The sequence below is a fragment of the Hypomesus transpacificus genome, unplaced genomic scaffold (assembly GCF_021917145.1).
Source record: "Hypomesus transpacificus isolate Combined female unplaced genomic scaffold, fHypTra1 scaffold_52, whole genome shotgun sequence".
NCBI lineage: Eukaryota > Metazoa > Chordata > Actinopteri > Osmeriformes > Osmeridae > Hypomesus > Hypomesus transpacificus.
The window spans coordinates 308903-321625 of record NW_025814031.1 but is presented as its reverse complement, the minus strand read 5'-3'; the positions used below and the strand labels follow the sequence as shown (position 1 = coordinate 321625).

The 12723-nt window shown below is 44.4% G+C and overlaps 1 protein-coding gene across 1 annotated transcript; it reads left to right on the top strand.

The window, feature by feature from the left end:
• The first annotated feature begins 10391 nt into the window (after positions 1-10391).
• LOC124465501 (putative nuclease HARBI1) lies at positions 10392-11367 on the top strand. Its single transcript, XM_047017319.1, has 2 exons — positions 10392-10420; positions 10515-11367. Exons 1-2 carry the CDS (start codon positions 10392-10394, stop codon positions 11365-11367), a joined length of 882 nt encoding a protein of 293 aa, XP_046873275.1.
• The last annotated feature ends 1356 nt before the right edge of the window (positions 11368-12723 follow it).

Sequence of the window (12723 nt, the reverse complement as noted above, 5' to 3'; positions counted from 1 at the left end):
GATCGTAGTTCCGGTGCGCCTAAGAGATGGCCGCGTAGACAAGAGCTTGAAGGATAAGATCAAGTGCTGAGGTTTGCATGTAGCCTGACCTAAAAACTGAAATACTGGAGTGTGTGTATGTGAGAGAGAGAGATAGAAAACTGGAGATAAAGAAAGAAATGGAGAGAAAGAGAGAAGGGGAGGGAGATTTGTGATATTATTTTGCCAACATCTTAAATTAAAATCGATCATTTGATCTAAAAGAGCATTTCAATCTGTTTCTATTTCAGTCCTTATATTGTGACATTTCTTTATGGCTTCCATGAGACCAGTCCTTTTATTTGGCTAAACATTTTAAAGGGGCGATTGATTGCAAAACCAATTTTACCTTGTCATAGTTGAAAAATGACAGTTTGGTGTGTAAAATAGACATACAGTGAACCTCAAAGTCCATTGACGTCTCTTTCCTATGCAAATCTCACAATTTGTAACTGCTGCTGTGAAACGATAGGTTTAAAAAAAATCCCCCGCTGTGACGTCCCAACAGGGCTCCACCTTTTTTTGGCTCTTTGTCACGCCGCAACATTTACCTACAGACCAGCCCACCAGTGTTCTGGCCCAGGAACATACATGGAGGTCGCGTAGATCTCAGACACTAGTTTATCCAGTAGCGGTTAGAACTGAAACTGTACTCTACTGTAGCGAGTGGTACGTGACAGCAGCTAGTGGTACATGCCAATGCCTCCACTGGCACGTGACAGTGGCTAGTGCAGGGCTCCAGACAAACTTTTTTTACTAGGAGCATAGTAGCCCCTGACTGAACATTTTAGGAGCGCAAGCAGAACATTTTGGGGCACACCTTATCTTGACCTGCAATGCATTTATTAATGTAACTAGAGAGGGTACAATTCAGTGGCAATTTTAGACCCTTTTTAGGAGTGCTCAAGCACCACTAAATGTAATCTCAGCACCCCTAAAATTTTTATATTTTTTAAATATATTGTTTATTATCATTTGATGATGGTAGTTCATGAAGAAAGGGACATCCTTAGTTTTTTCATTCAATATTTTGCATAATAATACATAAATGTATTAATTGTTATCCAGTGAAATAAGGGATTTATATTAGCAAGGGGGTTTACGTTTAGCACTTTTGCAAGGCATAATCTCATTGGGGGCTGAGCACCCCTAAAGGTCTGATCCTAGAATCGCCCCTGGGACAATTTCTGGGGAAATTGTGGGGTGTGCCTGGGTCCGTTTTCTTTACTGTCATTTTTACAACTGATATACAGCAACGCAACATATAAGCTTGAGTTTAAATTTAAGCAATGAGCCCCAAGAGGCCGTGGTTTACGCTGATTTTAGAACAGGTAAGGGGAGTTGTTAAGCACGACGCGAAGCGGAGTGCCGAAAACCCCCTTACCTGTTCTAAAATCAGCGTAAACCACGGACTCGCGGGGCTTATTGCTTTTCTAAAACTGTTACTACAAATATTTGATATGGTTTCATCAATAAAAACAATTAGAAACTAAATAGTTTAATAATAAACCGTCATTCTTCCGCTACTACAAAGTATAGTTCCTACATAAATCGTTGCCATGCAACAGCCAGATGGACATCTTTGTAGTCTTTTTCAATTTGAAATATTCGATGCGCAGTAATATGGAATGTTAAAGAATGTTATGAGGACAACCTGTGTGGTTATGTTGGATTTTACAACGGCATGGAATGCGATATAGCCAATCACAATCAAGGATGGGAACAACCAGTTTTAGCAACATTGTTTAATGTGACATTACGTACGTACTATACATGCAAGTCTTAGCTAAATGACTTAAATGTGTTATGCACTTTTCGATCACTCCTCCGACACCACAACACGATACTTGCTGAATATAACAGCGCAACAGCTCAAACACAGGCAGGGATACAGTAGCAACGCTAGTGCTTAAAAGTATTTATCTGCTAGGCTCCATGACGCCAGGTAAGGGCTCGTGAAACTGCTCACCCAAAGAACGAAGGGCAACCCACTTGTCTGGCAGATTAAGACGTTTGTAAGAACCTAGCGAAAAATAACCTAAACTTTCCAAGACTTTTAGCTAGGTTTATAGGTACCTAGCGAAAAATAGTTTCAACTTTCCTAGACTTTTAGCTACGGTACTAATGCAGAAGGAACACTGATATCGCTGTCTTACCAGAGCCATAGAAAAAGAGAGTTGCGACACTTCCATAGACTCCCATTGTTATCGAAGAATGCGGAAGTTAAGCGTGTCTCATGCAACCTATAGTTCCAAACATTGTATTTTCCACCGTTGAACCCCATTCATTTTCAGTGTCTACGAAGTAAGTTAGCTGGTAAATTGATGAAAATCATGCATTTTTTCATATTTCAACCACCACATATCAATTGTTATGAGTAGTATTTCATATGGCCAACTTAAGATAAACATTTTCGTAAGATTATAGCTTGTTAGATTCTAAATGCAGTTAGAGCTGTTAGAGCCATTTATGGTTTATGGGGTCCGAAGCAAGTGAGCTGGTAAATTGATGAAAATCCTGAATTTTTTCATATTTCAACCACCACATATCAATTGTTATTAGTAGTATTTCATATAGCCAGCTGTAGAGAAAATGTATTGTAAGATTATGGCTTGTTAGATTATAGTTTGTTAGATTCTAAATGCAGTTTGCGCTAGACTATAGTAGAGCTATGCAACACTTTTACTGTAGCTAGCTAAAGAGCATGTGTATCAACCAGAAGTTCGTTGGTTTATAGTCTGTCAAATTAGTTCTAGTTATTGGTGTTCTTTGGCATACACAGTTTACAGAATCTGCTCTTATTAGCCTATAGTACATCTGATTATATCTAGCAACAATGAATTGCAGATTAAAGCCTTGGGTCCCCTATCGTCCAGCAACGCTCGGCAGGAATTTCAGGTCCACTCAATAGCTATAGTAGCTAGTTAGTTAGCTCAACTAGATGCATCTACTACTGCGGTCTAAGTTTTGTGAAAAGCAGACATTAAGATCACCTGCTCACTACAAACAAAAGGAGTGGAAGAACACTGGACATATTGTACAATAAAATGTTTTATTGAATTGCAGTTGGTTGCCTTGTATATTCTGTTCAATTTTTTTCTATTGAACAGTTGCCGGTGATCATGGTTAGATTCAACTTGCATCAAGTACAAACGTGTTGTTAATGTGGTAAATTGTAAGTGGGCTGATGAAGAAAAAAAAAGTTGAACAAATCCCATTTACTTCAACAGTCGAAGGTTAAACGTTCAGTGGAACAATATAGGCTAGCATAGCCATTTCCAGCTCTGCTTCACAATATTGCGTTATGCATTATAAGTTAATGTTATACATACATGTTAATAAAGTAGCATACATACATGATACAACACACCAGTAACCAATTGATATTGTGTTAATATACCGAAAATATCCGTGAATCGAGATGGTGCTGCTGTCGGTCCCGCCGAAAACCATTCAAACACGTTGACAGCAGTGGGTTTTCGTTTAACTACAGCAAGCTACCGGAACCACGTGACAAAAAAGCTCTAGCTTTTTTCCTGCGTTTCACTGGCAGTGAGTGTTCACAATGTTGTAGTTCACTCCATTTTTCACCAAAAACGTCAGCGAGGACTGCCTAATGTAGATAAGAGTCAGCTGAAGATAGCCAGAATATCGGATTTCTTCAACTGAGCCTGTTTCATTCGTAATTTGCCTGAGAAAGCGACTTCCGTTGGCCAGCTCCATTGAAAACCATTCAAAAAAGTTGACAGCAGTGGGGCTTTTTGGAACTACAGCGAGCTACATGAACCACGTGATCACGTGTCGGCGAGATCGAAGCGTGTCGCAACTCTCTTTTTCTATGGCTCTGTGTCTTACTAGAACGTCGTATCTATGCGTCGTTGCTAACGTGTGCTGACATTGTGCACACCCAATTAATTCAAAATTTGTAGGTCGCACATGCGCGAGTGTTTGTAAAAAATGATCGCACTGTCTCAAAAACTGGTCGCAGAATGCAACCATTTGCTCACAGTCTGGAGCCCTTCGGCTAGTGGTACATGCCAGTGCCTCCACTGGTACATGACAGTTCCTGTTCTGTTGATAGTGGTACGCAAGTATCTCGTGGCAGTTGCATCGGGTGTCTTGCAGCTTTTGTTTACTGTCGTGTAACTGCCCCGCAGCCATTTTAGATTAGGAGAACAGGCTATAAACTTTTATTTTTTAAATATAAGTTAAACTGTTAGTGCTAACAGACTGCAAAACATACTTTTGATGTCTCACTACAAGCTCAGCATACAAAGTAGTTGATTTAGACATTATATTGCATATAGTTTAATGGTGTGACTGTAATGTAAAGCGGACTTGTACACACGTAATGAATTAGTAACAAACTATTTTACTCAGAGTTACTGAATTTAAGCGTGCACATGAGCCACCGTTGTAGACTCTCCTACGTCTCTAATGCACATCGTTGTGTTGTTATCAGCGCCTCCTAGTGGCGTATATAATTATTTGTAATAACTGATTTGCATTTCGATACTAGGAGTAAATATAGTTGTTAATAATAGTTCATTATTTACATATGACGAACCATGTCAATAAATTACACCCTATGATTGCAAATATTGGAAACTACAAACTCCTTGATACAAATCTGTTTAAATCACTCAGATATCTTTATCACAACTGAAGTTACATCATTTTAAAGTCGACCTGTGTCAAAAAGTGATATAGAATTGAATTGATGTTTATTGGCCATGAAAGTTTGCACAGACACGGAATTTGATTTGGCAGGAGAGCCTACCTAGGCAGCCATCAAAGGCGCCCACCAGAAAGATTACAGCAAAGCATAACATGAGGAGAGAGGAGGAGAGAAAAAGGCAACCCCCATACAATGCTCCTAGAGGAGTACAGTATGGGAACAGGCAAAAACCTCAGCACATAAGCCCACAAACATTAACAACACAACATTACAAACACTTGCAATGGGAAAGGGCGGTGGGGTAGACCAGCAGCATCTGGACCTGCGACCGTAATAGGCGCTGGACACAGACCCGCCAGCCACCCAGGGAAAAGCAATCGAAGGCGTTGGATGGGGGTGGGGGGGTGGTGGTATCTGTAGTAGGTGAAAGTTAGTGTGTGAGTAGGTCTGGGTTGGCACCCTCGACCTAGGCCACAATCAGTCCGAGTCTCTCTATGCAGATAGTGTTGGCAAGGAGACGTCCTTGGTCATGACCCGGGTAGAGACCAAGCCACAGATGTTGATGGTGGGGGAGTGGGAAGGGAAGAGCAAGATAGTCTCGCTTCAGCGCTCTCCAGGGGAGTTGTTTTCCAGCAACGGCCTTGGCCAAGGCCTGAGCTGGTTACGGGGCCGAAAGTAGATGAGATTGGTGTAGATGTTTAGACGAGTAGATGCGACTCAATTTTCACGTCCACCCTTCAGGAAGGCCTCCAGATCCTCAAACCTTCTTTGCTGAGCCGCGAACTTATCCCTGTTGTACTCCATATTCTGCTGTAAGTTCACAGTCAGTGCTCCAACGGCTCTGTCCACCGTCTCAATCAGGTCGGGCAGCCTAAGGGGGCTTTTGATGGCTGCAGCTGTTTCCTTGACTTTCCGATACACAAGCCAACCGCCTAATCCACACAGCAGAAAGCCTGTAATCATGGTTCCGAAAATAAAGATGTCTTCAACATCCTCAACGGAAAGCGCCGCTAGACACACGACACGCCAATTGTCCCACGCGTCCATCGTGTAGCCAGCTGCAAACGTCCCGTCCGGACATTTGGGTTCCCCCGAACCCGATCTTCTCTTCGAGAAGATGGTGTCAATTGCATTGAGAGACCAGCTAATTAATTCCATGCTTCCAGTTTCGGAGAGTGATGGTGAGAGAGTATCTTGAGACAGACAAGACAGACAAGACAGAGCGAAGCAGGGAAGGTCAGGGAGGGGAGGATAGAAAAATGCGACCGCCTTCGTCGAGAGCCAAGAGGGAAGGAGCTATAGCTCTAGGTATAGGGATATAGGAGAAAATCCTTTTGTTCGTAATGACGTTGTGAATGTAAATGTCAGTTTAAGTATAGGCTACATTAGGGCTGGACGATAAATCGATAAAAATAATTATCGAAGTAATGACTTCCCTCAATAAAGATATCGTAACCAGAGCTGCCAACTCTCACGGTTTCGCCGTGTGACACACGCATTTCACCCATTTCTCACGCTCTCACGCCACACCTTGTATATCTCACGCTGAAAAGGCAACGCCAAACAAGTAGCCAAACTAACGTTGTAAACATTAACGGACGACGCGCAGGTTAACCGAGTGAAGCAACATTGAAGCGCAAACAGCCGTGCATGGCCGCGGGAACTAGGGGTGCCCGAGGTTGCTGCAGCACCCCCTGACAGCACGAGAATTTAAAATGATATGACTTAAAAATCCACCACCGTGGCACAGCTCCGCAGTAGCGAACTGGCATTCGGGAGCACCGGGAAAATAATAACTATGGAAAACCAGGGTAAGAAACGTAGGGTGGGGCTGAAAAATTAAGAGACAAAGAAATCACCTTCACTAGACAAGGTTTTACCAATTGAAAAACGGCTGTTTACTTTACATGAAGCTCAACTATTTTGCGCTCAAATAAAGGCCCAAACATTTTCGGCTTGCGCACTATGCGCGCTCGCTTTAAGGACTGAATTCCCTAACTCGCATCCCATTGACCACAGACTATGCTTGCGTTAGCAGGGCAGCTGTGGTGGCGTATATGGGGGCCAGTTCTGGTGGGCCGATCTGGATCAAAGTCCAGGACCAATTTTTACTCCCAGTTCCTCCCTGCCGCCCCGCAACATTAAGCCCCCGCCAGCACCCCCCTGATAAAATATGTTCCCGCGGCTATGCAGCCGTGTAAACTCGCCTTTGGGGGGAGTGAAGCTCGCAAAAGCTCGCCCGGGGGGGGCTACCAAATCTCACGCCAAGGTTTTTGGAAAAGTTGGCAGCCCTGCGTAACATTAATTCATTTTCAATAATATCGATAATGTCAATAGAGAATAATTAGCAACAGTAGTCTATTTAATTTCTGTGATGCAGCAGGAAGTTGCGGAGAAATGGTTGCCCACGCTCACTTAAATATACTGAGCACCTCGAGTGGAGTAGCTAATGTTAACCGCGGAAAATTTGTCTTATTGCCCGAAAACAGTGACAGCGATAGCTATGGCGAGGGAGCAACTTCCAATGAAGAAATTATTGATAAAAAGGGTTCGTCTTCTTCAGTTATTTGGAAGTTGTTTGGCTTTTTGAAATCCGACAAAGAGCAGAGCAATGTTCGGTGCAAATTGGTTTAGTAAACAAACAGGTGGCTACCAAGTCTGGTAATACGACAAACTTCAAATGTGGACTCGTTCAAGCCTCAGTTTGATATTTCCAGGCATGACCGAATGGTCGAGGTTAGTAAGTTGTTTATTATATGGCATTTTTAGCTCTTGACATTTTGTAAATGAAAATAAATGGTAGGCTAACTGTAGCTACAGTAGCTCTCAAGTCTTCTCACGGTGTGTTCCAGGTGTTGCCTAGCAACCAATTACTTTTGATAGAAAGCGGACTACACGGCTTTGCTCAAATGGCTTTAATTCCAACACAAATAACGACTCTTTTAGAAAGTTAACAATTTCTTCCTCGCTGTTGATATCTTCAGTATCGTCTGGATAGTAAATCTCAGCTGACTCCTGATATCGCTCATTTTGAAGATGATGTCAGAGGAGGGAAATAATAATCCGTATCAGACCGCGGACCGGCGATGAGGTCATACCGCTGGCATGACTACCCATTAGCCAATCAGAGCGCTCGTACTGTCGTTGCCATATAATAATAGTATATAAGAAACCTTTTTTACCACCTGAAGCAAAATCACTCGTTGGAACATGCAGAAAGTGTGAGTTTGCGCCAAGGTATTGATAGGTAGGCTATTGATAAAAAGCCAGGTTTTAAAAAGCTTAAGTTACTTGACCCCAGGTACGTGCTCCCTGGGCGCAAGCATTTCTCTCACACTGCTCTGCCTAAACTTTATGCCGAGTGTAGGGAAAAAGTTGAGGAAGAGACTTATTTTGCTACTACTACAGATCTGTGGTCTATCGTCTCAATTATCGTTATATCGATATAAATATCGATATTGATAATTTTTTACCCATATCGCCCAGCCCTAGGCTACCTAAATAACTTCTCAGCAAGTTATTTCATTGATCAGTTGTTATGGGCTGCTGCAGCACGCTAAAGAGCAGGCAAACTGAGCATTTGATTTGACATGGCTTGAAAATCTTGCTAGCTGACATGTCCAAAAACCGTTGAAATTAACAATTTTCAAATTAAGTAATCATAGTATGATCATAGTAATCATATACTTTTTGTACATTACAATGAAGTTTACGGTGTTGACTAGCCTGACGTTGTCATACTCATAATTCTAGTCAGAAAATGAGTCTGAAAACTTTCCGTTGGGCTGTGACTATGGGGCATGTGTCAACCGAGCTCGAAAAACAAATGCCTCTTCGCTCAATTGGATAGACCTACAACCAATCAGAGCAACCACTGTCACATACCACTAGCCTCACTGGCATGTACCACTAGGTGCCAGTAGAGGCGTTGTCACGTACCACTAGCTACTGTCATGTACCAGTTCAAGTTCAAGTCTTTTATTTGTCAGGTACACAGAACAACACGAGGTCAGACTGGGCACTGAAATTCTTAAGACAAGACAACGCAAGCACCTGGCATAACATAACATATAAGTACACAGAACATAATTTACATCAATGCTGAGCTTAAATAAGTGAAACTTCCTAAATATACAAATAGCAATAAATAATCGACTTTACTAACCCTAAAACTAATACTAATACTAAAACTTCCTAAATTACAGATAACAATAACTAATACACTATACTAACCCTAAATGCACATAAAACCTATTTCAACCCTATAACCTATTCTAGCCTAAATAGAGTACAGTACAATAGTGCAAAATTGCAGATCAGTGACTATGTCAATGACCATACAGGAGCCTGGTGGCGAGGTACAGTGAGCTACAGTAATGCAATGTTACTGATAATGCAACCAGTTGCTGAAAGTGACTAGTGTGCAGTAAATCAATGTCCATATCAGTGTCCATTCAGAAGCCTGATGGCCCTTGGGTAGAAACTGTTGTCCAGTCTGCTTGTGCGTGACCGGATGCTGCGGTAACGCCTGCCAGAAGGCAACGGGGTAAAGAGACTGAAGGATGGGTGGTAATAGTCTCTTAGAATCCTGCCAGCTTTCCTGAGGCATCGTGTGTGGTAGGTGTCCTGTAGGGCTGGGAGCTTCCTGCCGATGATGAACTCAGCAGAACGGACCACACTTCGTAGGGCCTTGCGGTCCCTGTCTGTGCAGCTCCCATACCACACTGTAATGCAACCAGTCAGAATGCTCTCTATAGTACATCTGTAAAAGTTAGTGAGGATGACTGAGTCCATACCAAACTTCTTCAGTCTCCTCAGGAAGAAGAGGCGCTTACGATTTGACCACCTTGTCCGTGTGAAAAGACCAGGTGAGTCCAGCGAAGGCACTGGCATGTACCACTAGCTACTGCCACGTACCACTCGCTTCACTGGCACGTACCACTTGCTCCACTGGCACGTACCACTAGCCACAGTACAGTACAGTTTCGGCAGAGAATGGCCGCGTTTCCCAGATTCGTTATGAAGCTCTTAAGCGCTAAGAGCTTCTCAGGAGCGCTCTTAAGAGTGCTGTGAAAGAAGGACGTGTTTCCCAGAGTTGTTCTTAGCTTAAGAAGATCTTTCACTAAGAAGGAAATGTAAGATCAGCCTGACCCACTCTTAACAGCCTTCTGAGCGACCAAACGCTCACTGCAGCCGCGTCAGGGAAAGTTATATCTGACACTTAAAGGAATACTAAAACCATGCGTGATGATAAATTGGCGCCCACAGCTGCAGAACACTGACGCAAGAAAAATAATAGCATAAGAAGAAAAATAACGATATAAAAAATAAATAATTGCCCATGTGTTCCTATAGCTACATAAATAAATTGAATCATCATTACTATCACTCATTACGTTTTCACAAACATTCGGCATCTGCATGAGTTTACATTACATATAAAAACATCAACAATCCAGTGGTATTTCACAGATATCAGGGAAACTAACAGGTGTAATTGAACTCGGCTGGAACCTCATCAAGAGATCGAGGCTCCACCTCAGTCTGTATATAAAGGCGTTGCTGAAGTCCACAAGAGTGAGACACCATCGCTGCAATACAGCATATTCTCGCTGCTAATCAACAGCGTCGCCGTGCGCGAAGCCAGATAGTTTATATAAATGCCTATGTGCGTCAGCACTTCTCCCCACTGAATATGCTGTCGGACCGGGCTGTCCAGTCCAAGTACCAGCTTCCCTGTATGGAGATCCAACGCCTCGTCACGCTAGTGTCACTCACCACACATCCGGAGGGCAACCCGCTGCAATTTTGCCCTCAGCCCGGAGGTGCAGCTCCTGGCCTTGCTGCGTTTGTACGCAGTGGGGAGCTTCCTGGATGTGGTGGGGGACTGCATCATCCTCAGCAAGGCATCGGTTTCACGGGGTGTGGCAGCCGTGACACCGATCCTCCTGCGCCATACCCGGACACATCCAAATGCCCACCACACGGGACGAGGTCCGCCAGGTCCACAGTGGATTTCATGCCATGGCTGGGATCCCCCGGGTAATCGGTGTTGTGTATGGCACACTGATCCCAATCCACAATCCCTCCCTGGTGGATCCGTGCTGGATTGGGAGAAAACATTACGCTGCCATCAACACCCAGGTGGCACCCAGGTGGACCACGATGGCCTCATCACGGACATCGCTGCCAGGTGGCCAGGAGGCACACACGACAGCTTTGTGTGGGCCAAATCAGCTGTGGCTGAGGCTGGCAGAGGAGAGTTCGGCAGGAGCATCTTCCTCGGGGACAGTGGCTACCCTCTCCGGAGTTACCTCGTGACACCGATGATCAACCCAGCAACACCACAGGAGGAGAGGTTCAATGAGGCCCACACACACACAAGGACCCACATTAAACGGGTGTTTGGCAGGTGGAAGTGTCGTTTCCGATGTATCCATCGTTCGTCGGGGGGGCTGCGCTTGTCACCTGTAAAATGTTGCCGCGTGATTGTTGTCACAGCCATGCTGCACAACAAAGCAGTGCGCATTGGAGCAGATGAGCGGCCTTCTGAGGATGAAGATGGGGAATCATCAGAAGATGAAGCCCCCAACCTCGCCCCCCTGCGAATCCAGACCAGCACTCCACCAAGCTGGTGTCCAGACCAGAGAGGAGCTTGTCAATCTCTTTGATGTCTATCAGCCCCTACGCCGTCACCACCAGTCACGGATATCAGCACCACCCTACTACTCCCAACAATAAACCCACTACCACTAACATCACACAACCCATATCAACTATCATGTATAGGCCTCAAGGCCGTAGCCATGGAGTCAACATTGGGGGGTACAAATTAATTTTTTAATGATATTTTCGGACAGCGTGCGTGGTTGCCTGTCGTAGCGTAGCACATTTATATTTTTATATCAATATATTGGGGGGGACATTTTCACCAGATTTGAATATTGGGGGGGATGTGTCCCCCCAATATGTATTATGATTACGGCCTTACACGGTGTTGTGTGTGATTCATGCGCTGATAAAGTGGTGGGTGATCGATTTTCCTGGCATCGATTGATTTAGTTTCAACACCACAGCGGTGGACAGCTCCCACCAACAGCTTCTTAAGAGGCTTCTTTGGCGGGATCTTAAGAAGGCAGTTAAGAACGCGTCTGGGAAACACCCCTATCTTAGCGCTCCTTCTTAGCCGAACCCTTCTTAAGAGCCTTCTTAAGTCCTTAAGAACGATCGAATCTGGGAAACACGACCAATGTCTAATATAGGGAGAACTGCCTCTCTCGAGAAACTTCCGGGTTCTGAACTGGTTGCAGTTCCACTCAAGTTCCATATGAGGGGGCTAACGGTCGAGTGCCGAATGAATGCAGGTCTATGGAGCTATAGCCCTAAAAATCCACTTCCGTCCGTCATCTGCCGCTTGTCCGGGGATCGGGTCGCAGGGGCAGCGACCTAAGCAGGGAGGCCCAGACTTCCCTCCCCCCGGCCACTTCCACCAGCTCTTCCTGGGGGACCCGAGGCGTTCCCAGGCCAGCCGAGAGACATAGTCCCTCCAGCGTGTCCTGGGTCTTCCCCGGGGCCTCTTCCCAGTGGGACGTGCCAGGAACACCTCACCAGGGAGTCGTCCAGGTGGCATCCTAATCAGATGCCCGAGCCACCTCAGCTGGGTCCTCTCGGAAAAAAAAATCCACTTTTCTCAGCATAATCTTTTTTGTCTAGCAATTGTAATTCTGAATTCATAGGGGGAGGCAAAAAAATACACACCGCTGGGTGTTAGATTTTTTTTAAGTCGCCTTTCTGTTCTAAAAAGCCTTTGAAAATGTCATTGACGTCATACACATCGTACGACCAGAGCTATTGCTTGAAGGCAAGCTCTGGTCACTTCCACTTTTCTCTTGAGGCATCGACAACACAGCTGACAGGTTAGGCTCTCCCTGTCAATACACATGCTAGAAAGAGTTTGGAGAGGGGGGGTGCTTTACATCCACTGCAAACACGTATCATATTCTCATGTAGGTTAGTGCATGACATGT

Bases quoted from the DNA above. Each gene is read 5' to 3' on its own strand.
- LOC124465501 (XM_047017319.1), top strand. From the start codon at position 10,392: ATGCTGTCGGACCGGGCTGTCCAGTCCAA. The intron at 10,421-10,514 runs GTACCAGCTTCC...TTTTGCCCTCAG, and splicing joins GACCGGGCTGTCCAGTCCAA to CCCGGAGGTGCAGCTCCTGG.